This window comes from Musa acuminata, chromosome BXJ1-6 (genome assembly GCF_036884655.1).
Source record: "Musa acuminata AAA Group cultivar baxijiao chromosome BXJ1-6, Cavendish_Baxijiao_AAA, whole genome shotgun sequence".
Taxonomy (NCBI): Eukaryota; Viridiplantae; Streptophyta; class Magnoliopsida; order Zingiberales; family Musaceae; genus Musa; species Musa acuminata.
Genome location: NC_088332.1, coordinates 3,451,880 through 3,479,757, shown reverse-complemented (window position 1 = coordinate 3,479,757; position 27,878 = coordinate 3,451,880). Strand labels below are relative to the sequence as shown.

The following is a 27,878-nucleotide window of genomic DNA, read 5'->3' as shown; positions in this document are numbered from 1 at the left end:
GCAGGCCAGGGCCGACTTCGACGACCCCGAGAATTGCTACTGCCCCTGCATGAGAGACCAGTGCATGCTCCTCGTTGGAGCCACCAAGGGGGTGTGCTCCCGCGCCTGCGACAAGGGCTGCCGTGAAGCTGGCTACGGTGGCCAGCCCAATCGTTTCGAGTTCTGCGGCTTCTGATCTCCATGCACGATGCCCGATCCTGCACGCGTCCATCCATGTCAAGACTCTCGAGCATGGCCTTCTCTCTTTTCTTTTCTTTTCTTTTCTTTTCTTTGGTGGTGTTATAGGTGGGTTTTTGTCATTTCTCTTCTTGTTCTCGTGATGTTAAACATAGCGATATAATTTTAATGCGTGCTTCGGATCTGTGGGATTACATATGGTGACTTGGTCCTTTGCTCATACGATTTAAGTAGAGAGATTTCGATATATATTGATGGGTTGCACTAAGAGAGAGACTTCTGCTGGTGCATCTTCCAATCGATCAAAAGCGACCACAGTTTCATCAAAAAGGAAAGAGAAAAAAATAGGCCACCGCAGTAACGTGGACGAGAAACTGTGTCCTTTTTAACCTTCCAATGGCGGCCACACTGCTCCCTCTGATTTGTCGTTCATCGAGTAAGGAGAAAAGAACTGCAAGGCTTGTCACCGGTTTGACGTCGCCCCATCTAAAGTGTTGGGTTTCATACTCGTTCGCTACTCATCTTTCTCGGTAAGCTCATTCCTGTGGTCTGCTTCCGGTTTTCCCAAGTCATATGACGAGTCTTGTGGTTGAGATTATTCCGCTCTTTCCTGCACCACTCCCAGAAGTCTCCACAAAGCTGTGGGCTGTGTCGATCCTTGTCTCAGGGCATTCCCGATACCAAAAAGTGATGCTTCTCAATAATCTATGAGTTCCTTCTTGGTCATCGAAATCTGATGTGATGAAGAACTGCTCCGGTTGATGGATCCGTCTCCTTGGTTCTTTGAGATCTATGAGTTCCTGCACCACTCTCATTAGCTGTGGGAGGTCAACTCATCGCAATCTTCCTTCGTTAGTTTCGACAAGCAAAAATATTGTTTTTGTTTTATGTCTTTCTGCGTGTGCTTTTTCTTTTAGGAAACAAGTAATGGTTGGATGGTAATAAACGCATCGCCAGTTAGATGATGTGTTCCACAACCTGTGTCTCGGGCGCCACGTGGCTATACCAATACCTTACAAGTGGAGCCAGGAGAATACCGGGGGAATGGCCCACCAAATCGGACGCTCCTGGTTTGCCGGTACGGTGCGCAGGGTGGCCGCTGTTTCCCTGGAGACGGCTCAAGGTTCACGCCGGTTTACAATTACCACCTGTACAATCACCGCAGCGCGAAAGAAGGCTTGTCCTTCGAGGCGGGTTTCATAGAACACTATTTTTCTTCCTTGAATTAATTTCTAATTTAGTCTTTATATCAATTAATGTGCCATATTGAAATATAAATAGACTTTGTGCAGTAGAAGAAAATGATTTTTGCCGGAAGCCATTTGACTGCTTAGATTTCCGTGGGGAGAAGAAGCCCATTGTTTCAAATAACGTACAAAGCGTGGAAAAACTCGCCCCTTCATTTGAGACTCGCAGCCTCACACAAACAGCGGCGATGGACGCCGACGCATATAAATAATCTGAGGAGTTGGATCGACTATTCCATTAATACATCTCCGACGAATTCGTCAAGCTTTCACGACAATGGAGGTGGCGGTGAGGAACAAAGTGCAGAGGCTGTACGACGCATGCGCCAGTGTCTTCCGCACCGGGGAGGATGAACCGCTCACGTTCGAGCAGATCCGGTGGCTGCAAAGCCTCCTGGGTAGCAATCTCTTCTCCGACACGAATCTATATGCGTCGTTAGTGGCTCTGCAACTGATTACTGACCTCGTCGAAGGCATGCAGATGGCGTGGGGCCGGCCGACGTCGGAATCGATGGATACGGAGACGAAGGGCCGCGAGTAGATGAGAGGAGTCCGACGAGCCGCCGTGGACTGGTGCTAGGGCATGCGTTGGAGCAGATTACCTATATACACAACCATGAGTGCCAAGATTTCTCGGTACGTCGGCCTCTCAACTCCAAATAGGATGTATTCATGTTCATGAAACTCCTTGTTCGTTTTCGTCAGTAGCTAAATGGATACGATTGCCAAACAGATGGGGGTATTCTGCTTCCCGGCTGGTGCAACGATGCCTCTGCATGATCACCCGGGAATGGTGGTGCTCACCAAGGTTTTGTACGGTTCAGTGTCATGGAACGCCTATGATTGGGTCTCCAACCCCAGAAAGAGTGAGCACCTTATTCTCAGTTCCACCCCTTTAATTCCTTCGTTGTTGAGATCAGAAAACATCTCTTAATCTTCCCTCGAAGAAAAGCAAGTTTGTGAGTGTGTAACCGACACGAAACTTGTGGAGTGCTCAACTCATAATAGGAGCACAGAAGAGAACAGCATTACTCTAAAAAGCTTAGAAAGATTGAGATAGAGTTTATGACACCGTCGAGGTACTCCTTGCAGATGGACTAGCAAAGGTTGTGGCAGAAGAACGCATACTCCAAGCATCCACCAGGACATCGGTCTTGTTCCCGAGGAGCGGAGGAAACATACACTCTTTCACTGCTCTAACTCCCTGTGCTATACTTGATGTGTTGACTCCTCCGTATTCTGATGAACTTGGAAGGCCATCAACCTACTACATCGACATACCCATACCTTGGCTTCCGGGTAAGCTTGAACCTGCTGCGTTTTGCTGCTTTCGCAGTCATGGGAGAATGACGAGATGTGGATGCATTCAGGTTTCTGCATACTTGAAGAGGCAGAATTGCCGGATGATCTGGTCGTTGCCGGAGCGCCATACCTTGGTCCTGAGCTCATTGTTGGTGATGAAGAAGAAGAAGATGATGATGACATGTATTGATTAGCTTTTCTTGTACACTGCACATATTTTTCCAGTTGTACAGGTTCAGCTAAGTCGGATAACTTCTGCTGCTTCCCGTGATGATAATGATGTAAAGAGATGATGAATCACTTGACTTTTTTTTTTTTACCTAAAAATTAATATTGATGGAAGTATAAAAATTAAATTATTTTTATTATATAAAAATTTTAATATCAAGAGTTGAAATCAAATAATTATAAATAAAATTTTAGATTTATGTATCTTTGATGTTATTAAAAAAATATATCTGATATTTAAGTATATCATCATTTAAAAAATTACAATGATAGATTTTAATATGCAAAGAGAATTAAATTTATTATTTTTCTTTCTATATATATTTCATAGAATTATTGTAAATGATAAAACAGAGCTTAAGGGAAAATGAGAGAAAATTTATAATCTCTCTTATATATATTATCACGTATAGAGTCTGACGTTCTATTTATTTACAAACGAGAACAGGAGATTTAGAATAAGTATTTAAAAAAATTTCTATAATCATATTTATCTTCTAAGAAATCATATCATAATTAGGTTTTTCTATTATTTGATGATCATAATTAGAATCTTATTATATTTATAAAAAAATTAAATAACATCATATAATATAATATTCTTTCATTTGATCTATTAATTGATAAGATTTAAAAAAATAATAAATAATTTTAAAATAATTTTATTAATTGAAATATACATATTTAAAAAATATTTTACATGTGTATATAAATTTCATAAAATATATTAATAAATCTAATAAATATAATAATATTATATTAAGTTTGACTATCAATGCGAGTAAATGATTGTGTGTCATTTATATTATACTCGATATCATAACATAATTAGTTTTTCCTAATATTTATCTATAATGATCCTTATAATTTATTTTATTAAGATAATAATATATATATACATAAATGTAAATATCATAATAGGTTGTTGTCTTATTGTGCTATGACACGCAATGGTGTAACGCTGACGACCAAGACAAGTCATCCCAATGCTTAGGCTACTGCACATATGCAGTTGTCATTGCACGCAACAACACTAGTATTTACATAGTCGCTGCTCTTGATTAGACCAATGAAGGGCATCACCCTCAATAATATTAATGTTGACAACGGCCCGTTTCATAAATATGGGCAGCATACTTTGATGGTTCTACCTAGATTACATAACTCGCAAGCAGACGATGAGCACAAAGAAATAGTTTCACAAATCAGATATAATACATTACAGATTAATTCAGTAATAATCATGTTAGTTGGGATCATGTTGACAATGCCTAAAAGGCATTTAACACGTGCTCCAACGCACTAGTTTCTGGGTTGATATTGGGCCACTGGTGTAACCAGTGGGCCAATGTGTTGGATCGCATGTTTAGTTAACAAATAAATTTAAATTTCATTAAATAATTATATATATGTATATATTAATATATATTTTCCTCTTAATTTAATAATAAAGCCCAACTAGTCCCAACTTGATGTCGCTTGTCACCCTCAATGAGTGAGTAGATCAGTCTGCTTTGTTGGTTTTTACCTCCATATATCAATTAGATTTCTTAGATTCTATTGGTGTGACATATTCATCTAATGCAGCCACGTATCGAGCTACTACCTAAGATGCCCCATCCATCTCCTCTGGTCCCGACGATCATTGCACGACAAGTAAGCACATTTAACTTCATGCTTCTCTGTCATTTGAAGCGTGAGATGTGCACGCGGTCTGAACGTGTACACGAAGAAGATCGACTTGGAAGGAAACCAAACTCCTCGCGTGTAGCAGGAGGAGTTCATGCCGGACAACACAAGAGTCCACGTAGAGTCAAAGACATGCAAAGAGCACACGTGGAGTCAACGTTCAAACCTTTTCGAGACAGCATTCCTACATCTTCGACGACGAACAACGGTTTTGACTCCACATCTTATTCCTCTTCCCATCAAATAGTCGAGCTACCTAATATTTCCCATCTCCTCTGGTCACGAGGAAAGAGAGGATCGATGCATGACCAGTGAGCACATTTAACTTCATGCTTCTCTCCCATTTGATGTGTCAGATGTGCACGCGGTATGAACGTGTACACGAAGAAGATCGACTTGGAAGGAAACCAAACTCCTCGCATGTAGCAGGAGAGGTTCATGCCGGACAACACAAGAGTCCACGCAGAGCCAAAGACAGGCAAAGAGCACACGTGGAGTCAACATTCAAACCTTTTCGAGACAGCATTCCTACATCTTCGACGACGAACAACGGTTTTGACTCCACATCTTATTCATCTTCCCATTAAATGGTCGAGAAGATTAGATTTCTTGCAACTGTACATACTGCAGAGTCGTTTCGGAAAGCTTGGAATAGCGACCATTAACAAACTACGTACGATCGACCCTTATTCATAGGTATAAAAATCAACCCGTGACCAACGTCAAGAGAGGATTTCGAGCATTTAAATCTCTTTTAATTTATTTAATACTAACTTAAACTTTGGAGGGGTTAAGTCGAAAAATCTTCTTTCCGACTTCAGCTTGTGTGTAGGAGTTTTGTAACAAAGAAGCAGACAACCTGCCAAGGGAGAATGTAAGCCTAGGGAAATGAGGCTCGAAATGAACCTTACTCGATACTCACTTCCACCATCTGAGGTGGACAACGTTATGCATCCGGGATTGAATCGAGCCGTGTCGACCCTTGTGCATGGAGTAAAATTTTCCCAACACCAGCCCACTTCTAACCGTACCATACGCATGTGTGTGCGGTTGCTAGTTTGCCTATGCGTCTCTCTCGCGCCTTAAAACCAGAGGTTGAAACGAGGCTGTCGTGTAACAAATGCCTTGTTCCAAATATAAATTATATATCTACACAACGGTGACAGACTGCACGAAAGAACAAAAATGTTTGATTTCTCTAAGTCTTCCTTTCTGCCTGTACATTGTGTTGCTTAGCCGTCACAACCACCAATTTGCGTGTGGAAGCCACCGGTTTGAGCTTATATTTTTGGATTAGTTGAAGCTACTACAAACATCCAAGCACGAAGGCTTTCTTACGGGCAACATCTTTGAACCTCGTTTGATCTTTTGTATTCGGCTTGTTTTTATCTGAAAATTTCGAGCTTTTTTAGTTTTGTTTCCACCAAAATGGTAGGAAGAACAGTTGCAGGTTTTTCTCATGTGTCTATTTTGAAGTCCTTGCCACATGTTTGGCAGATTCTGGCTCTGCGTTGCACAGTTTAGAGCCTTTAGCTCAGCCGTGAGATATGTGGCTCCTACTCGAGATAGAGATCGAGCTTTAAATCTTCATAGAAAAACCGATATGATGGCTTGTTCGATTATGACTTTGATATCTTGTCAAGAACGCATAGTAAGGTAATTTGGATCCCCATCAGAGAAGTAGGAACAGGAAATCTCGAGTGTGGATTTGCTGGAACTGTTCTCTGCATTCAAAGTCACTTGAACAGATCTCCTTCCACGCCTATGGCAATCGTGTTGGCTCCTCCACCAGAAGAGAAAGGACCGAAACATGCATGCATGGGGTCTTCTGTCATTGTGATCGTGACACACCCTTGACGCACGTGACAAACACCTTCAAACCATCAAACTTCTTCGGACAGGCCGTCAAAGCATCCTTGTCAGTCTGGTTTGCACGAGAATAATGGTTTGACACGGCTGATTTGGTAATGGAAGTCCTTCATCAAGAAATTTCTTGTGCTCGCTCCATTCTCTCTCTCTCTCTCTCTCTCTCTCTCGGGCCGGCGTTTCTCGTTTGTTTCCTTGCCGCTGCTGCTTCTAAATTTACTACAAGAGATGAGGATGATCGAGTTAGGTTATATGAATGAAATGATGTTGCGAAAGACAATTAAACATCCTTCAAATCTCTTCGCCCAGTATTGGATTTCTCTTTGGCAGTGCATCGAACATGTCCAGTTCCGGTCACTTCCAGCATTACTAACAAGTGGTTCAGCTCTTCCCGGACATCAATAGTCTCCATGAACAGTGTCACTTTCCGGCAGGACGAACAAGTGGTTCAGCTCTTCTCTGACGATAATAATCTCCATCTCCATCAACGGTGTTGTTATTGTTAATCAAATATCTGCAAGTTTAGTTGGGAAGTGACAGAAGACTTTTTCGTCTATGAGCATAAAATGTACAGATGTTAGTCCAATGGTTCATCAAATTTTTTTCTCTTAATTAGCTTCTATTCAAATAATGTATAAGATATTCACACGTGAATTCCAACTTCAGATACATCAACTGTGTATCAATGTATTTAAGTCGTGGATTCGAGTACAAAATAACTATTCTTGTTGGAATAACATTCGTTATATATATATATATATATATATATATATATATCGCATGTTTTACATGTCGCATGGGCCAGGGTTCGTTACAATGTTGACATCCCGCTAGTTCATGTTTCACGTTGCGGTTGCAGAGTCATTAGGTCCGACCTGCCCAATCAATGACGCTCATCTGTACGTCTTCTTTCTTCCCTTACCCATTTATATAAGTAGATAAGTAGATCGACGGAGAATGTAACCCAAGCCAACCCTCTCTCTCTTTCTCTCTCTCTGATCTCTTTCGTTAGCATAATTAATGGCAGAAGAGATAGCTCAGGAAATGGGACTGGTGACCCAGAACCGGCAGCCGGAGCATGTTGTTCCGGTCGGGCCGAGTGAAAGGGGAGTGTATCTGACGTGGGAGGATCTGTGGGTAACCGCATCCAACGGGAGGAGTGCGTCGCACGTTATACTCGACGGCCTGACCGGATATGCCCAGCCTGGCGAGGTCACCGCCATCATGGGTCCTTCCGGCTGCGGCAAGTCCACCCTTCTCGATGCATTAGCAGGGAGATTAGGGTCCAGCACAAGGCAGTCTGGGCACATCTTGGTGAATGGCCGACGACAGAGGTTGTCTTTTGGGACTTCGGTGAGATTGCTAGTCTCGTTTACATTTCCATGGTTGAATCTCTTTCACAGCTGCTACTTGTCTTTCGTCTCTAACGATCTCCTCCGACGTGATGACTCAGGCTTATGTGACGCAAGATGACATCCTGATGACGACGCTGACGGTACGAGAAGCGGTGTACTACTCTGCGGAACTGCAGCTGCCGAAGACGATGACCAAGTCGGAGAAGAGGGAGAGAGCAGACATGACCATCGGAGAGATGGGGCTGCAGGACGCCATGGACACAAGAATCGGCGGCTACTCGTCCAAAGGCATCAGCGGCGGCCAGAAGAGAAGGGTGAGCATCTGCGTCGAGATCCTCACTCGCCCCAAGCTTCTCTTCTTGGACGAGCCCACCAGCGGCCTCGACAGCGCCGCTTCCTACCACGTCATGCATCGCATCGTCAACCTTGCAAGGCACGACGGAATGACCATTCTTGCCTCCATTCATCAACCCAGCAGCGAAGTCTTTGAGCTCTTCGACAACTTGTGCCTTCTCTCTTCTGGCAGAACCGTTTACTTCGGACCAACTTCCAGAACCAACGAGGTAAATCCACATCCTTCGCAACATAACATCTGTGCAACATCGTTTTAGCTGATATGATTCGGTTCTGCAGTTCTTTGCGTCGAATGGTTTTCCATGCCCAACCTTCAGAAACCCCTCCGATCACTACCTTCGAACCATAAACAAGGACTTCGATAAGGTCAGATGATGAATTCTCATTCTGTCATGTGCATGCTTTGGAGCTTCTTCCTCGAAGCTCATGAAAGTTGTTGCTCTGTGCAGGAGTCTAAAGAAGGATGTAGTGAGAGGTTGAACAACGCCAACAAAGCTATCGATGTACTGACGATGTCATACAAGCAGTCCGAGACGTGCAAACATGTGGCGAGACGAGTCAATGAGATATGCAATACGGTGAGCTAATGGTCACTTATCGGCATCGATCACTTCGCTAAATCTGAGCTCACAGGGAGTTTGACTTTTGCAGGAAGGAGATCTGGTAAAGAACAAAAGGCAAGCCAGTTTTGCTGCCCAGTGCGTTGTGCTCACGAAGAGATCCTTCGTGAACATGTACAGGGATTTAGGCTACTATTGGTTGCGACTTGCGATCTACATCATGCTCTGTCTTTGCATTGGTACCGTCTTCTATGATGTTGGACTCAGCTATGGGTCGATTCAGGTGAGATGATCAACCCTGTCGTGTTATGCTTGGCTATAAGCAAGTCATACTTGAAGGATGGAAACCGATCACACGCATGCACTCGCTAAATCTTACAGGCAAGGGGTTCGATGCTGATGTTCGTAGCAGGATTCCTCACTTTCATGGCGATTGGAGGATTTCCATCCTTCGTGGAAGACATGAAGGTGAGAGGCACTCTGTTTTTACTGTCTTCATGATCTAAATGCTGTCCAGCAACTGAATTGGGCACGATACGCTTCCTGCAGATTTTTCGACGCGAGAGACTCAACGGGCACTACGGCGTGGCGGCGTTCGTGATCAGCAACACGCTCTCGTCGGCGCCCTACCTAGCGCTCGTCTCGCTACTACCGGCGGCCATGGCGTACTACCTCGCCGGTCTCCAACGAGGGTTTGAACACTTCATCTTCTTCAGCCTGGTGCTCTACATGTGCATGCTGCTGGTGGAGGGGCTGATGATGATCGTCGCCAGCATCGTGCCCAACTTCCTCATGGGCATCATCACCGGTGCCGGAATCCAAGCGGTGATGATACTGTCAAGTGGCTTCTTCCGATTGCCCAGAGACCTACCCAAGCCGGTGTGGAAGTACCCGGTCTACCACATCGCCTTCCACAAGTACGCCAACCAGGGCTACTTCAAGAACGAGTTCATCGGTCTGACCTTCCCCGGCAGCGAAGCAGGCGGAGCAGCCGCTGTGACTGGGGAGACTGTGGTGAGAGATTACTGGCAGATGGAGGTGGGCTACTCCAAGTGGGTTGATCTGGCCATACTGTTCCTCATGGCGATCCTTTACAGGCTCTTGTTCTTGGTCATCATAAAGGTGAGTGAGAAGGCGAAGCCAATGCTCATGGAGCTGCTGAATGCTCCACCCAAGAAGGTCATGCAGGTCATGGAACAGCCCCTAGAAGATGACACAGAACCAAACCCTTGATTGATGCAGCAATTTTGACTTTCTCTGGGTGGAATTAGTTTCTTCATCATCATTAACATGTTTTTTTTTACTGTACCATTTTCTTTGCCTTTTTTCTTTTTTTTTTGGACTGTAAGAGTTAGTGATTTTTGTATATTGTCTACAGAAATAAATAGGGTTTTGTGTACTGTGATATGCCAGCAAATTAAGCTTATTTGTTCCTCCCATCTATTCATTAGAAATATGATTAAAGTGATTTTAGGATGCCTTTGAATATATATTAAGATTTCAATATGAATTAATGCTTGATATTTTTTTAAAAAAATTATATTTAACCCATATGATACATTAAAAATGTTCTTCAAATATTGACATTACTTTAGGGTAACATTAGCATTTTAATATTTATAGAATGTTAATATTTATTTTTTTTAAAAAATTAAAGGTACTTTATAATATTCTATAAAATAAAAAATTACCATAGAAATTCTAACCCTCATTTTCCTCCCCTTTCTTTTGATTTCTTCCCCAACCAACATTATATATGTTTTTATATGATAGAGTATTATTTTATTTTTATATTTTAAATATTATTTAACATTCATTTATATGATTATATTTTTTATTTATTATATATTTAAGCCATTCAAATTTTTTTTGTAACACTACTTGAGTTCATTTTCTCTATTTTATATATTAATTTAAATAAAAAATATATTTCTGATGAAATATAAAAAATATCATTATGGTTAATCATATAACATTCAGTGGACTTTTGAAATATGATTTTACTAAACAGTTATGTCTATATATATATATATATATATATATATATATATATATATATATATATATATATATATATATACATATATATATATATACATATATACATATATATACATATATATATATACATACATATATATATATATATATACGTACATATATATATATATATATATATATATATATATATATATATATATATACATACATATATATATATTCCATTTATTGTTTACCAATTCATCCTTCATCGAATGTACCAATTAACTTAGTTAATTAAAACTTTAAAGTTTTGCATTTGAACCTAAAAAAAAGATTAATATGTCTGATTTATTAATTTTATTGTGTTTGAATCATTCACTGCTTCTCACCCAAACTTAGCACGCCGAATACTATCATTTATCATGATCAAATCCTACAACTTAATTAACATATTCATCACATTGAGTCTAAACCACTCGTACAAGTGCTATGAGATATATTCAATGGATTATGGTTTCACGAGGCCCGGACTCAATTTCCGTTCGTGAGAGCCATCACGGCGGCGGCGGCGGCGGCCGAGGTACGGTGGCCGCGAAGAGGTCGAGGAAAGCCTGGCATGGGGCTCAGTCTTAATGGGCCACATGAAACTCCAGAGAGAGAACATTGGGCTTCAAAAGAGAGATAGATAACAATCATAACAATTAATCCTGACTTTAATTCCAGCTTATGATGGTTCATCACGACTTAATTATATCCAAAAGTATTTTGTCTAATCATTTGCCATTTTTTTGCAGTAAACCTAATTAATATTTCTGCAATTGAGATAACAAGATGACTTGGTACAGTTGTTGCCTGGTCTTTTTCTTTCAAGTTCTGGAAGACTGGATTTGGCAGGTGAAATGGACTCCATCTTTATCTGAGGATTCTGAGCTGACGGAATTGACCACACTCAACATCAAAATCTCATATCTCGATCATAATGATTAATATCCACAAAGAATTATGGAACCGATCACACTTTTTGATATAGAAATTTATATTAGATGGTGCAGATTCAATGATCCGATTGGTTACCGACATCAACAATATCGTATCAGATATCTCGGGTCTTCACCCATGCTAATCTTCCAAGATAACAAGTGTTTTCTTACTGCATCTTCAAGTATTGTCTCATAGATCAAACATGGTTACAGTTTGCAGCAAATTCCTGCAGATATACACATACATACGCGTCAGATAAAGCTACTGTTGTTTTAGCTCTCTCTCTCTCTCTCTCTCTCTCTCTCTCTCTCTCTCTATATATATATATATATATATATTGTTGCCGTCCATTTTAATCCTATCAACTGCTCCAAACTGTGACCTATGATGTTCAGATATTGCATGATTTGGTGATGGGAAGGTGTTTTGGTTGAATATGGCACCAAAGCAGTGGTTGTTGTCATGGTGCCAATCTCCGTGTGTTGATGAGCACAGTGAAACTTTGAACACTGTCGATGAGGTTGCCATGTCGATTGATTATTCAGTGTCCCAATTAAGATCTCGAGAGAGGAAGGGTTCCATCTCATCCATGATTCAGCAGCTTTAAACACTCCTCCATGGAATCATACTACTTCAAACCCGAGGAGATGAGTACCGAGTACAGGCTCCATGAAAGCTCTACTGTCGATGAAGTTGCCAAGCCGATCAATATCCAGAGCAGCTGAGTACAAGTCCTCGTAAGCTACCGTGGCCCTCGAAGCTCCCAACACTGCCGAGCTGATCGATATCCAGAGCTCATGGGTACAGTTCATTTGAAAGCTCTGGTACGTAGCCCCATGATGGCTTGACATCTGGAAGCTATGACAGCCCTAGGGTTTACATCCATGCACCTGCATGCTCCCAAGGCCAAATAAATGATGCGCAAGAGACATCATAACTACTGGCGATGGAAAGATACATGAATCGAAAGGGATGATAAGTTTCTTTTCTTCTTTTGTTCGGGTCCTCATGGTGAAAACTGATGCTGTGCAGGAGAAGGGAAACAGCGTGGTTGACCAGAAAAGGGAGGAAGAGGAGAAGATTTGAGTGCAGTGCGTGAGAATCTCGTTTCATGTACTTGATTCCTGCATCTTCTTTTCTTCTGGCATGCTGACAACTTGAAGGAGATATGTATCTATTTATTGGTAGTATTTTAATGCCTGCCGACATTATTGAATTGGGAGGAGGGGGCCATGGCATCTGTCAAAGAGAAGCTGAGTGGTCATAATCCAAATCGATCTCTTCCTTTCAGCAAACAATGCACCAAAATAATTGATGTCAGAATGTCGATCAGCCCATGAACAAGCATGTAGAACAGCAGCATGCTTGAATGGAGCGTGGGGCATAAGGAGGCGGAAGGGTGGCAAATGGGCATGGAGAGGGCACGATGGCCGACATGCATGGAGAAGGTCAGCGAAAGGATAAGAAGCACAAGGAGCTCATGTCCCACCATATATCATCAACGATTCAACCAGCTTTTAGATGATCTTGGAGATGAGGAAACAGTTCGCATCATCACAATGGTTAATAGGGAAAAAGACAACTCCATACGTCGAGTTTTTGGCTTTTTCTCAGGTATTTTGCATAACCCCTCCTCCTCCTCCTTTCTCTCTCTCTCTCTCTCTCTCTCTCTCTCTCTCTCTCTCTCTATGTGAATTAGTCAAGTTGGGAACGCAATGGCAATACAAAACTATGATTACAAGAACAACCATAGATTAGAATATTTGAGTCAATTATGTGGGAGCGTATAATGGAGAACAGGTGTTCTTCATATTTCTAAGTTTGTTCGTGTCATCAATCAATCAAACACCCTCCTAAATCTGCTTGAACATGTTCTAGCACATGATTCCTTCCATAAAGAAAAAGCTTGAAGATGCACAGTCTGTTTTGCTCTGCTCTGCTCTGTATCAATCTGTGGTTTACATAACACAAATCTTGTATTATACTGTACTACATATTCATGCTGACAACAGACATATATAACCTTTCGACAATATATATCATCCCGCTATCTCTTCCCTCGTCTTCCTTTCTTTTCCTTCCCCTTAACCTTATTCACTTCTACAACAGTTGTATAGACTGCGAACAGAGACAACACCACCTTAAACGCTAGAGAGGCCACTGTGATCACGATGCGCGAATCTTCACACTAACGTGGAGCACTGGGACGTGACGGGGTCCCACATGGCGGGCAGCAGGTACTTCCTCCCTCCGAGTCCCCTCGCGTTATAGCTGGCCCCGCTCGTGGGGTCCACCAGGACCATGCCCGGGTACCCCGGGTACGCCCCGCTGCCGAACACCCCCGTGCACGCCGTCACCGCCTCCAGCGGCGCGTCCGCCGGCCCCTGGAAGTAGCCGTCGCCGTTGGGGTTGGTTGCCGCGCCTGCCAGCAGCGTCGCCAGGTTGATGACGACGCCGTCCATCCCCACGTCGCCGCTGGGCGCCACCAGCGGCGGCGCCTGCGGCCCGTAGATCGGCTGGTGGAATGGCCACGCGCACTGGCCCGGGCACTGCCTCGCCGAGTCGCCCACCCAGACGAACCCGGCGGAGCCCGCGAGCCGCCCGTGCGTCCCGCACCGGCTGGAGCAGAATCCCTCGACCGCCACGTCGCCGTCGGTGACGACCACCCCAATGGCCCGGTGCCCGCCCCCGGCCGCCGCCTTTCCGGCCAGCGCGGCGATGTCGGAGGAGGATAACAGCTTCCCCTTGGAGTAGGACTCGTCCAGCAGCTGCGGGCCGAGAGAGAGGTGCACGTCGCCGCCGGCGTAGCTGGCGGTGGTGCGCCACCAGGAGGCTACGGAGGGAGGCGGGAGGGAGGCCCCGGTGGGGGTGAGGGAGCGAACGAAGTCGACGACGATGGAACGCTGGGCGGCAGAGAAACGGCCGTAGAAGAGCAGGCTCAGGGTGTAGTTACCCCTAAGGAGCGGGCCATTGTGGTACTTGAGGACGAGGGGTGGCTGCTGCACCAGGACAAGCTTCCTGGGGGCAGCTGCGAAGGAGTAGGAGCAGAGCAGGAGTGAGCACAAGAGAAGCAGAGTGGAAGAAGCGGCCATTCTATCCATCCACTCGGGCGATGTTTATTGGTTGTACCGTGAGCCAATGGAGCGAGGAAGAGAGGAGCAATGAGGGAGATATATATAGCGATGGGGAGTAAGGAAGCGGAGGTGTGGAGGTGGTGTGCATGAGTGGCCTTGGATGCAGCAACTTCGCAAGGTGGGACCGGGCGAAGTAAACTGGAAGCAGCCAAATGATTGCCGGGGTCGGTGGACTTTGACTGATGCCGTGCGCAGCTTTGCTTACCCTCCAACCAAAAACAAGTGGAAAGTAATTTACGACCCAATGGAATTGCCGTGTGGACGTGAACGCCATGCACGTATGTCGAGCACCTTTTAATTATCAGTATTGCAAGTCAATTTATATCATTATTTCCCGAGAAAAAGGTGAAAAATATGCCAAAGTAACCAAATAAACGGGGACAATTGTGGCTCATGGGACCAAGGACCGCGTGTGATTAACACGTGACAGATGTGACGTGAGGAATGAAAACAAAAAAGATGGTACACAACAAGGAACACCATGGACCAATTTATATTGAGATATAAACGAAGGAATCATGTCCACTCAAGTCCTTCCATGCATTTGTATTCATAATGTATCGTGATATATAGTGCGAAATGTAGCATCAATCTATTTAGGATGTCGGCTTGAATGATTGAGCAAGTGTGGGCGACTGCTTGAACCCATGAAGCTGGTTCAGTGAACCAGCAGATATGAAGTCAATTATATTATTGTTATTTGCAATTTAAACTAATATACATATGTCATGCTACATTCTTTTATGGCACAGGAATACTGCCAGATCATATAGCAGGATTAAAGTTGACCATTGACTGCCGGCAAGTAAGACCGTGGTCAACAGTGGGTACCACTTCATGAATTGGTACCTAACGTGTCCACGACGATACCAATTTGCCAAGTAGAATAATAGGATTAAATATTTTATTTTTGTAAATATAGATATCTTAATTTAATTTTTGAAGGTATAAAGATCGTGATGTTAAGAATAATTAATTATAAATATAATATATAATTAATCTTGTAAAACAAATCATCTTTTTACATAACTTACAAAATGGCAGTATAATGGAAGTCGAATGATGGATACCGGTCGCCTCGAGAAACTTGAGATCGTATTCCACCACGGTCAGCTTTTCTCCGGATCAAACCCTAACCCTCTGTCTCGCCGGGGGACTCCTCATGGGAGTGAGGAGTTGGCCTTGGTTTTGGTGGAGGATGGGATCGGGAGGTCGTGAATGGAGAAGGCCAGACGGTGGATTTGATCTAGTTGGGGGCTTGGTGGAGGATCTCTTTGCTGAGGAGCTGAGGCAGAGAATGGCTGGACCGACGATGGAAGAGCAGCTTCCGGGCTTAATGAGCGGATTGGAAGGGCAATGGGGAAGCCGGAGGAGAAGGATGACTGTGGATGATTCCGAGTTGGGCGATCGCTTGCCAAAGGGATGGAAACTGCTTCTTGGCCTCGAGGGGAAGGTGAAGTATTGTCGGTGCTACATCAGGTTTGCCTCCTTGCTTTTCCCTTCTTTGCTGGTTCACTGTTGAAAAATGAAGGTGAATGATTTGAATTGGTTGTTGCGGAACATACTTATCTTTGTTTAGATCTATTGTAACATTAAGTTGCGATGCCACTGGATGATGCCCTTATCCATCCCATTTTGCAAGAATATCGCATATGCATGCACATATTTGTATGTTTGTTAATGTGCTCGTTGCCATTTTTCTGTTTTGTGGATGATCTTTGTTTTGTGGCCTGAATGAGGTTGTAGAGACATGAAAAAACTTGAAAATGTTTGAACATCTTCATAGGGCGTAAGGGCAATGAAGACTTGAAGAGACACTTTGATAACTTGTGATGTTTGCCCACATGACAAAGTTAAAAATTGGTCATTGCAGCAGCTACAGTGGCATGTTCTTAATATTGATGACAAATTTGCTGGGCTTGTTTGTGTACGATGACCCAAAAAGCTGATATATTTCAGAGGGTTGAAAAATGGATCAGCCCTTTCACCATTAAAAGTGTCAAGTTCTTTTGTAGTTCCCTGTTCAGGGAATTTGATCAGTCTGAAATTCATGGGATCAACTTAGATCAGTCCGTCTGTTTTTCTTCCTTCTCTTTCTGACTCTAGTTTGTTATCTTCTGTATTAACTGTTTGGGGAATCATATTGTTCTGGATTGGCCAATACCCATGGGGTCAACTTACATCACTCCATTTTTCTCCTTTCTCTTTTTGCCCCTGTTTTTCTATCTTCTATATATAAACAGATGCAAAGGCGATGAACCACTCATCACACACATCACTTTCAACACAAAGAATTGGAAAATAACAAAAACAGGATATGAGGAGAGGCAGAGAGGAACCCTAGCTAAAAAAATGTATCCTGTTTTATGGACAAAATGTAGACTCAAAGCAACACAGTAAATTTTCTTTTTTCAGCAACACAGTAAAGTTATAATGCTGATTTTGATTGAGTTTTCTTCACTTCCCTTCATGTTCCTTATATCTGTGAAATTTAGCATTTTCTATTGTGTTAATTAATTTGGAGAGGGGCCACACAGTGTCCTGCTAAAAGACTGTTTTTGCAGCAGTCAGTGGTGTTGATTAGAAGCAGAAAAGATATCTGGTCTTGATGAGCTGTCATTGGATGTTTAAATTTGTTCACTTGGATGGTCAAGATTCTCTGTGCCCAAGCCACCCATTGAATTGTGTTATGTGATAGATCTAAGCAATGTGGGTTGTTCCTCTGTTCAGTTAGTGTGGGATATCTCTTTGCAGAACAATGCATAGGAACTGACATCTATTTGTGTGTGGTACATAGAGAGTTCAGCCTTGTTGCTGCTGATACTGAAGAAGAATCTGATATATTTTGCTTCATTTATCCTGCATGCACATCTCAAGGTACTAAGCAATAAATCATCTCATTAAATACTGACTTGCCTCATGTTCATGCAAGTTTTTTGAAAAAAATTGTCTTTTAACTAACCACTGTTGATGGATTATGTTTCCAGAAGCACTGTCCTCGTAAGTTCTTGACTGATATTTTCTTGTGCAAGTTCCCTGTCCATTTTTTTTAATGATTATGGTCAGCAATCCAACATGGGTAACCATATTATAATGTATTTGTGCTCCATGATGTAAGTGTATTAATTTAGTATTTAGTTTGTTAGTTATTCATTTAAAAATAGCTAAAGCCAAAATTTGTCCTGAATTGGGTCCGGTTTTATGCCAGTTGATATTACAGGATCAGTTGCTCATTGTTTCTCCTTTATTGTGCAGTGGTGCAACTCTTACAAAGGAGTACTCATGTGGTCCGTAATAGTAATAGTTCTTCAATCTGGATGAAACCTTTCTTGTCTGTTTTTCATGGACGTGCCAGTGAGATAAATATAATGAGAAGTATTTTATCTACTGTATTATATCTCAGGCTTTAGCTAAGAAACTTGAACATGTTGTTGACCTTCTTGTTTCTCAACAACTAAAGATATAGATAACTTTATTATTTGCTTGTGATGTAATGTTATGGGATCTTTTGTATCTGTTGGGTAACCGTGTTTATCAAATAACCATGGCACTTCCCTTAGGCACACTTTTGATTGCACTATTCAAGAGATCTGAATTATTTTCATGTGTATATTAACTACCGAAGATTTATGATTGGCTGTGTTATTATATATTTTTGCCTTAATTTCCTTCTTTTCAATCTTAGTTCGATCATGATGCCTGCTTCCATAATTTTGTTTTGCGAGGATCCATAAGCTATTTGATGAAAGTTCATTTCTCTGATTCTCTTTTTTTTGTCCTCTGATTTACCCATGTGCCTTCATAATCCCAGATAATCTTGATCAAATTTTTATCTGATTCATGGGAGGCCAATACCAATGATGGGAGTTTTGCTGATAGCACTTTTTTATACATGGAGGTGTCTCATTAGTTGCTCACTACACATTGCCACTTCTCTCTTTTCGTTTCATGCTTATGTTGACAATTTCTTCCAAAAAAATATGTTTATCTTCTGTTTTATGCTTATTTCATTTTTCTGCGAATTCTCATATTTGATACTTCAAATATCAGCCCTTAACTTCTGTCTTTGTGTGAGTTGATTCTTGTGGCACTGAGTTTACATATTATAAGTTAATATGGTTTATTAGTCGCTTCAGACATTCCTTTGTCTTTATGTTAATGAGTTTTTGTTGAGAACTTTCACTATAAACCTAGACTGTATCATTTTGGGTTATGGTTCTCTGTTTCTCTTCATGCCTCGAGAACTTGAGAAAGATTATAATCAGTTGCCCTGTGGACATTAATTTTGCTGGTGTTTTGTTGTATCCTGTGTTGTCCAAGAGGATAGGAAATTATAGTTTGCACAATTTGGAAGTGAAGCTTCTTTCACCTGAACTATGTAGTTTAAGCAGCATGCATAGGGTCATCAATTTTGGTCTCTAGCTCACATGTTACTTCTTCCACTGGGCTAATTTGACATTGGAACTAACAAGATGTCATAATGCATATGTATCTTGGTTTATAATTTTGTAGCTTTCTGCACACCAGATTTGTCTATGATCTTAAAAGGACATACTTCACTGCTACATGTCTGACTCTGTAGGTCATTCACTAGTAATGGGCTCAAGAAAATTTGTCACGGAAGTAACCAATCCTGAGGAAGGCATACAAAGAAAATGGTATGTTCTCGTGGCAAAGTCGCTATAGAAATTGCTTCAGCAAGGTATGTATCTGGCAGTTGAAAGGTGCTTCGTGCTGAGATATTTTTCCTTTTTTTTTCCTGAAAATGCATATATTGATATCTGTAGATCAGTTGAACATGATTTATGATGTTTAAGACAATTAGAAATAAATATTGCATGTTTTTTACATATTAAAGTAAACATTTTAAACTGTATAAAGTATATTTTGAATTGATCAATTTTGTTACAAGTTTTAAAATAAGTTGCATCATTTCATATATTCATTCGACGTCAACAACAAAGTTATAAAGACCCAACTACAAAGACGCAAAGCGTCATATCCTTAGTAGTGTTTAAATGCTTGATAGTTTGATCAATATAATTTATTTTGATGCTACAATCATGGTTCCTTAAGAAACAATTTTATGTATAAAAGCTTTATGATGCTATTCATTCTCTGATAGTTCCATGAACATACAAAACATATCTAAACTATATGAATTTTTTTCATTGAATATCTTGAATCCTGATCATGCTTACAATGTTCATCTTCGGTTTAGACCCTTTTTGATATGTTAGGTGATAAAATTGACTGAATGCTTAATCCTTGTGACAGGATTACATCTCAATTCTCAATTCTCTTTTCTAACTTTTGCAAGTGCTGATCAATTGTCACGAGATGTTTTATTTACTAAATGTTTTTTCCTTCAATTTTGCTGGATGGTGAGGAGTAAGAAGAGATTTATCTAGCGAACAGAAAAATCATTTTATGAATTCATTCATCAAGTCTCATAACTCGCATGAAACAAAATATTCTGGAACACGACAGATCTGGACCCCACAACCAAATTTTGCATTAAGGGCAAAAAGAGTGCATGCTATATTCTTCATAGCAATAAAATGGAACAACCAGTAGTCAAATTCCATCTGAAATGCTACATATTACATGTAAGCTATGATACTAGGAAACAATGTAACTTTAGAATCGCCATCATCTATTTGAATAAGCTGCATATAGATCCAACGTAGGAATTTTATTTTGATGTAAATCATAAGTTCGTTCATCCACAAATGAGCATAATTTGTGGTCCTGGCTGACAAGTTGCTGTGGTGCCAAACTTCAACCACAAGCATATTTTTGTCCTGTGGAGACTGCTGTTTTCTGGTAAACAATTTTCCTTGCAAAAAAAATTCCTATTCCTATGAATTGTGTTGTTTCTTTCTGCTGCTTTGCATATTGTTCACAACCTCTTTTCAAAAAAAAAAAAAAAAACCCTTGGCGACACCATATCTTACATGACTGAAATACTACAATCCTGATATTGTTCCATCAAATTTGTTAATTTCTTCACAGTTTGTTAAGCCTGACATTATTATGGTTTTGCAGAAAGGTAGGTTTGGCATGTCAGATTTGCAGCTCCAGAATGATTTGGAGCAAGTGATCGTGATTTTAACTGCAAGTAGAAAAGATAAATCTAAGGTTTGCCGAAAAGCTTAGATTCATCTAGACCTTATCTCTTATTGCCATCGATATGGTTTTGCAGAAAGGTAGGTTTGGCATGTCAGGTCTCAAGCTACAAGAGGATTTGGATCAAGAAGTGATTGTGATTTTTACTGCAAGTAGAAAAGATAAATCTAAACAGGTTTGCTGAAAATCATAGATTCATCTTAGACCTGATCTCTAATTGTCACTGACATGGTTTTGCAGAAAGGTAGGTTTGGCATGTCAGATATGCAGCTACAAGAGGGTTTGGAACAAGATGTGATTGTGGTTTGAAGTGCAACTAGAAAAAGATAAATCTAAACAGGCTTGCTGAAAAGCTTAGATTCATCTAGACCTTATCTCTTATTGTCATTGAGATAACTATGACATCCACATCCAGATAGTGAGATTTCAACTGATACGTGTTCCAGAACGCACTGCTGAATCAAAACTAGCTTTGTTCCTCTCAATCTTGGCAGCTTTGCTCCCTTCCCCCAGCTTTCAGCATCATGCACGAATCCTTTTTTTTTTTTTTTTCTTTCTTTTCTTTTTTGTTCTTTTGAGTCAAAACATGGGGACATCAAGCTATTGACTTGGTATGGCCTGACATCATATCCAATCAACTAGGAAAATTAGGGTGGGAACAACATTAGTCTTTACAAGCATCTTCATTATCCACATGACATCTATAACAATGACATGATCAGAATCTGAAGGGGTTTATATGTTCACAAGGGAAATTTCCATCTCTAAGGTTACAGTGGTCTGTTCCTTCACATGATATCCTCCATTTAGAAAAAAAAATATTTTGATCAGTGTGTTATTTTGAATGTCAAGCCTGTTTATAAGGCTTTGTTAGCTGAAGGAAACTCTTGTATATATATATATATATATATATATATATATATATATATATATATATATATATATATATATATATAGAGAGAGAGAGAGAGAGAGAGAGAGAGAGAGAGATTAGTCGTGTTTAAAAGTAGAAAAAGAGGAATATGAAAAGATTATTCGAGTGGTGGCAGGGGAATGCACAACGCAATCCACACGTACACATTGAAGGTCCCAACACAGGCGAATGAGGAGAAGATAAGAGTCACGAATAGCTGCTGACAACTCACGAACGAGTACGTGGGCATCCACCGGGAAGTAAGGATGCCCTCTCACCGGAGCCCAAGTCGTGCGTCGAGTCGAGTGACGGAGTACGTGTGAAATAATTATAGCACGCAGAGGTGGTATTTACGAAATGTATTTATTAGCACGTGTGAAATAATTCATTTATAGGATATAAATCATTTGCACGTGTAAAATAAAGCAACGATTGGGCGAGAAGAGAAATCAGTGCTAATTTATTTCGGAATAGGAAATAGAAAAAGAAGCAGAGGAAAATCCAGTACCATTCATCTCAATCCCCACATCCATTTGGGCAAGCCATGGCTGTCCCCCACCAGAAAAAGAGACGCCAAAGGGGCCAAAACCAATTCCCACAACCCACCAGCCATAGGCTGCAGCTTTCCCCTCATCTCCACTTTGATTCATGGTGGCATAAGCTAATCTAAATCTTCTCCCATTATACTGTGATTTGTAGTAGCAGGAAAAGAGAGAGAGAGAGAAAGAGGGATTGATGCCTGGTGGCCGCGGCGGCAGCAGCAGCAACAACAGTAGCAGCAACCAAACTAGCGTAGTATGGTTCAGAAGGGACTTGAGGGTGGAGGACAACCCAGCCCTGGCTGCTGGGGTGAGGGCAGGGGCGGTGGTGGCCCTGTACATATGGGCTCCTGAGGAGGAGGGGTCTTTCTACCCTGGGAGGGTGTCCAGGTGGTGGCTCAGCCAGAGCCTCCACCACCTTGACTCCTCCCTCAGGAGCCTGGGCACCCCCCTCATCACCAAGAGGTCACTGGATACGGCTTCCACCCTCCTTGAGGTCGTTCGCTCCACTGCTGCCACCAGCCTCTTCTTCAACCACCTCTATGGTCAGTCTCTCTTGTAGCTACTGCCTTTTTGTTAAAGGCTGTTAATTTTGTTGTTATCGTAAAAGCTAGATCTGTGAGATATCCTTCCATGTGTGGTTGATCCTTGTTTGTAGCTTCTTTTCATTTTTTGTATTAACTTTACTTTCTCCTTGATATATTTTTATGTCTTTTTTCCAATCATTATATTGATCTTGGCGTTCTTTGTTCAATCAGTTGATGCCATTTACTTCTCCCCTTTCTGATATATTATGGTCTCGATTAATGATAGTTTTCTTTTTCTGATTTCTATCAGATTCCTATCGTATTATTATTTTTTAATTTCCTATCACTGATAAAATCTGTGTGACAGATTATAACAGTCTTTAGCTACTTATTTGTTTCACTAATTAAAGCTAAGAAATGGTTGTAATTCATTCCTGCTATTTGATTGTTGAGTTCCTGTTATAATCAGGTTTAATCTCGTGCCTATTATTTGTATCCTTCTATCGGTCAATGTTCTAAATTTTTTGAGCAAAATTCAGATGCATATTGTGATTTTATGGATTGCCATTTGTAATCTAAAGGCTACAGATCTTCAATTTGATGCACGCTTGGATTATCCATCAAGATTTAGCCAATTATGAGGTTGGATCATTTAAAGTGTGTTCAATTTGTTGTATACTTTCTTTCTTCGTCATGACTGAATTGTCTCTAGTATCTCATGATTGAATAGTGGTGCTACGATTTTGCAAGCACAGGGTCATTCATGTTCAAGATTTTCTCGTATTGATTTATATATATAAATTTTGCAAAAAAAAAATATCTCTGAATAATTGGAAACAAGTTTTTCATCACTTTAGCCTCCATATATTATCTAGCTTGTTGTATGCAGGTATCACTGAACTATCCTGATTCCTGACAATTTGACTTGAAATAGTTCTTTAGATCCATTTATCCCTTTGTTCTTGCAGATCCTCTCTCTCTTGTTAGGGATCATGGGCTGAAGGAACTTCTGACTGCTCAAGGCATAAGAGTTTGCTCGTTCAATGCGGATTTGCTCTATGAACCATGGGAAGTCAATGATGAAAATGGTCAACCATTTACAACTTTTGCTCCTTTCTGGAATAGATGCCTCAGCATGCCTTATGATCCAGCTGCACCTTTGTTGCCGCCGAAAAGAGTAGTACCAGGTGCTTTAGATTTATGAAGTTCAGCATTTATTCTTTAATTTCCATGGTACAAATTCTTGCAGTCTAACCACTCATGTATTTCAGGGTACGGTCATCAGATTTCAACATTTCCTAGTGTTATTTATGCCTCTTGTTAGTCAATCTTTCCCAGGGCTAGCTGAGGATATGGGTAGTTGGTAGTTATTGGCAATGTTACTCAAGAGTAGCTCTTGTCCTTTTAGATAAATCAATTCAATTGCCAGCTGCTTACAAAAAATTTAGAAGCATTGAAATTGAATTCCTTGATCCGACCTTATAAAATTTCTTTTCTCCCAAAGGTTGATTTTTGATATCATTGGTTAACTTAATTCAGTTATTGTTGCTTCCTCATGTCTTTGATTTTGGTTCTATCAGGCGATGTATCAGGATGCCCTTCAGATATTCTGGTCTTTGAGGATGAGTCTGAGAAGGGAAGCAATGCCCTTCTTGCTCGAGCATGGTCACCAGGATGGCGTAATGCTGACAAGTCTCTGACTTCCTTCATTAATGGACCTTTGATTGAGTACTCTGTGAATCGAAGGAAAGCAGATAGTGCATCTACATCACTACTTTCACCTCATTTGCATTTTGGGGAGCTAAGTGTCCGCAAAGTCTTCCATCTTGTTCGTATGAAGCAGCTTGTGTGGACCAATGAGGGGAATAAAGCAGCCGAAGAGAGCTGTGATTTGTTCCTTAAATCTATTGGTCTTCGGGAGTACTCTAGATACTTGAGTTTCAACCACCCTTACAGTCATGAGAAACCTCTCTTGGTCCACCTTAGGTTCTTTCCTTGGGTGATCGATGAAGATTATTTCAAAGCTTGGAGACAAGGTAGAACGGGTTATCCTCTCGTAGATGCTGGCATGAGAGAGCTTTGGGCCACTGGCTGGCTGCATGATCGAATACGTGTGGTTGTGGCCAGCTTCTTTGTGAAGGTCTTGCAACTTCCTTGGAGGTGGGGAATGAAGTACTTTTGGGACACTTTATTAGATGCCGATCTTGAAAGTGATGCCCTGGGTTGGCAGTACATATCTGGGTCTCTTCCTGATGGTCGTGAGCTGGATCGCATTGATAACCCTCAGGTATTGTTCTTGTTTAGTAGCTGTCAACCAGATTACTATCCACTCTCCCGTCCATCAAGCTATTTCATGCTCATGCGTTCCCTGATATTACTGTGGCACAGTTCCTTTCCTGGGGAAGTACAAAACTACCAAGCAACATTATGAACTATGATATCTTAGCATATACAGTTTTTGGCGGAAATTTTAGCTGTAGCTATTTTTATTTCCTTTTTTGAAGTTTCTTTAGTCAATCCTTGAATAATGTCTAACATGTATGCATTACAGATTTAATTATAAACATACTTATGTACATAAAGCCCCTGATTGTTTACTTCTTCTTTTTTTCCATATTTTTGTTTTGATCTACAGTTCGAGGGCTACAAGTTTGATCCGCATGGAGAATATGTACGACGTTGGCTTCCTGAGCTTGCAAGGTTACCAACTCAATGGATACACCATCCATGGGATGCACCTGAATCTGTACTACAAGCTGCAGGGGTTGAACTTGGTTCCAACTACCCTCTCCCTATTGTAGAAATTGCTGCAGCTGTAGCCAGACTTCAAGAAGCTCTTGCTGAGATGTGGCAACTAGAGGCTGCATCAAGAGCTGCACTAGAGAATGGAACAGAGGAAGGCCTTGGTGACTCATCAGAACTACCCGTAATAGATTTTCCTCGGGAGGTATATATGGAAGTGGAGCAGGAACAATTAAGGATCAACAATTCCCCAGCTTCAGGCAGGAGACATCAAGATCAGATGGTTCCAAGCATGACCTCTTCACTGGTTAGAGTTGAAGAGGAGGAAGTTTCTACTAGTTCAGGAAATGCTGATGCTGATAGCAGAGCAGAAGTACCGTCACACACAACTTACGGTCTGCTGCCTCAAAGAGAACCCACTGATCAGGCTGGCATGCATACCGTCAGAGATAATGTAACTCAACATTTCAACCCAACCAGGTTGGAGATGCCTGAACATTCCATAGGGCCATCATCTGGTAGTTGGAGGGAAAGAGACAGTGGCGTTGTTCCTGTTTGGTCCCCTCCAACAACTTCTAGCTGCTCAGGGCTTTTAGCAACCGAGGATGGTGGGCATCCACATTCCCGCCAATTGATGAATTGGGGGCAGCTTTCACAGACAAGGTCACTCCAAACTCAGTTGTATAATACCATTTTACTAGAGATTTTTCACATTTTCTGTTATGCTTGAGTTTCTATGAGCTCCACATATTGTGCTGGTTGATTTGGCTGTTCTTCAACCTATATGACTTTTGTTCAGAATGACTAATCCCTCTGACCTCAAAAGTGCATCTTTATGCTTTTTTTTTTCTGGTCTTCTTAGTATGAGCTAACATCACTGAAGCAATTTGTCGACTCCGGCATACAAGTTTTTAACTAACCAGTCATTATGCAGTATATGCATACACCATTGTGGTTTTAAATGAGGATGAACTGTTCACATGCCAGTTGTTGGCATTTTATCCTTTGTAAAGTGTGGACTCGTATAAGGTTTATGTTTATTTAGGTATTTCTTATTCCTATGGGTTTGCTATTACTATCTTATTGATTGTTGACAACTCTTTATGTGGCAGGACGAGAAGTTGGGAGGTGGAAAACACTCTGCAGCCGAATGCCATCGGATAGGCTATGTAGTAAGACTACCTATGTAAATTGTCTATCGCTCCCCCTTTATAACTTGCATATGATCATCCTCGTATAGGAATGTTTAAATCTGTGTTGACAGTTTAATCCTATAGTACTTATGTACCATTAAGATGTCGTGTAGCTATTTTTTAGAGTATTTCTCCTGCAAATATGTTTTTCTCTTCTCTCATGAACACGCGTGCATGTGCCTCGCTTTGCTGAACAGTGTCGCCGATGCATTATTCTTCGATCTGAGCACCAGTAAACGAGTTGAGCACTGCAATTGCCCTATTGTATGATCCGGAAATGATATAACAGGGTGATGTTGGAGATGATTGTCAACACAAGCCAAAAATGTTTCTTATTATTCCTGTGAAGGTTGTAGTTCTCACTCTGTCTCTGCTCAACTTGTTCTACAACACCTGAGGAATTCTTTTTTCTTGCCATGGATTCACCACATCAGTGGCACTTACCACAATTCCCTTGTTGAATGCTTTTTTTGTCATACTTTTCATCTTTTTTGCATCTTCATATTATCTCTTTCTTTATGTTTATGTATTCTTTATAACTGACCTCAAATAATTTGCATTATATTTGTTTCACTTGTTGACCTATTTAATATCATAGAATTTGTTAAAAAATATATAAATATATAGATCATATCTCATCTATTAACTTAAGTTTTTAGATGTAATAATGATGTTGATGAAAAATTTAAAAAGCCTTACATTTTTTTTTCAAAACAATGAGATAAAATAATTCCAAAAGATAAGTGCTTTATATTTCTTCTTCTTCTTTTTTCTGGAGTCATTTCTAATTCCTTTTCTGTCGAGTCCATTGATGTTATCACTTAGTTGGCTTCTCGATAACGGTACACAAATCACGTGCATTTGCACGTGATAATTTTGTATCGCAAATCCATCAACCCTCTTTAGGGTTTGTAGCGGTGGCGTCGCACCGCGGCATCGAACCGGAATTCCCAATCGAG

The 27,878-nt window shown here is 41.1% G+C and overlaps 4 protein-coding genes and 1 non-coding gene across 5 annotated transcripts; 4 read left to right on the top strand and 1 right to left on the bottom strand.

The window, feature by feature from the left end:
- Positions 1-1,450: 1,450 nt before the first annotated feature.
- LOC135677627 (plant cysteine oxidase 3-like) lies at positions 1,451-3,103 on the top strand. Its single transcript, XM_065189992.1, has 5 exons — positions 1,451-1,822; positions 1,906-2,060; positions 2,158-2,290; positions 2,517-2,723; positions 2,795-3,103. The coding sequence occupies exons 1-5, from the start codon at positions 1,702-1,704 to the stop codon at positions 2,914-2,916; spliced, it is 738 nt and encodes a 245-aa protein (XP_065046064.1). The 5' UTR covers positions 1,451-1,701; the 3' UTR covers positions 2,917-3,103.
- Positions 3,104-7,460: 4,357 nt separating this feature from the next.
- LOC135675672 (ABC transporter G family member 1-like) lies at positions 7,461-10,177 on the top strand. The gene is made up of 7 exons (XM_065186050.1): positions 7,461-7,862; positions 7,963-8,427; positions 8,498-8,584; positions 8,668-8,796; positions 8,870-9,061; positions 9,160-9,246; positions 9,328-10,177. The coding sequence occupies exons 1-7, from the start codon at positions 7,530-7,532 to the stop codon at positions 10,009-10,011; spliced, it is 1,977 nt and encodes a 658-aa protein (XP_065042122.1). The 5' UTR covers positions 7,461-7,529; the 3' UTR covers positions 10,012-10,177.
- Positions 10,178-13,699: 3,522 nt separating this feature from the next.
- Positions 13,700-14,905, bottom strand: LOC135675671 (protein EXORDIUM-like 2). Its single transcript, XM_065186049.1, has one exon. It carries the CDS (start codon positions 14,841-14,843, stop codon positions 13,926-13,928), a length of 918 nt encoding a protein of 305 aa, XP_065042121.1. The 5' UTR covers positions 14,844-14,905; the 3' UTR covers positions 13,700-13,925.
- A 3,775-nt stretch (positions 14,906-18,680) lies between these two features.
- LOC135677964 (small nucleolar RNA snoR83) lies at positions 18,681-18,803 on the top strand. Its single transcript, XR_010514793.1, has one exon. It is a non-coding gene; the product is annotated as a small nucleolar RNA snoR83 (small nucleolar RNA).
- Positions 18,804-22,439: 3,636 nt separating this feature from the next.
- On the top strand, positions 22,440-27,080 carry LOC135675670 (cryptochrome-1-like). Its single transcript, XM_065186048.1, has 5 exons — positions 22,440-23,002; positions 23,953-24,171; positions 24,565-25,271; positions 25,620-26,389; positions 26,839-27,080. The coding sequence occupies exons 1-5, from the start codon at positions 22,654-22,656 to the stop codon at positions 26,888-26,890; spliced, it is 2,097 nt and encodes a 698-aa protein (XP_065042120.1). The 5' UTR covers positions 22,440-22,653; the 3' UTR covers positions 26,891-27,080.
- Positions 27,081-27,878: the final 798 nt, after the last annotated feature.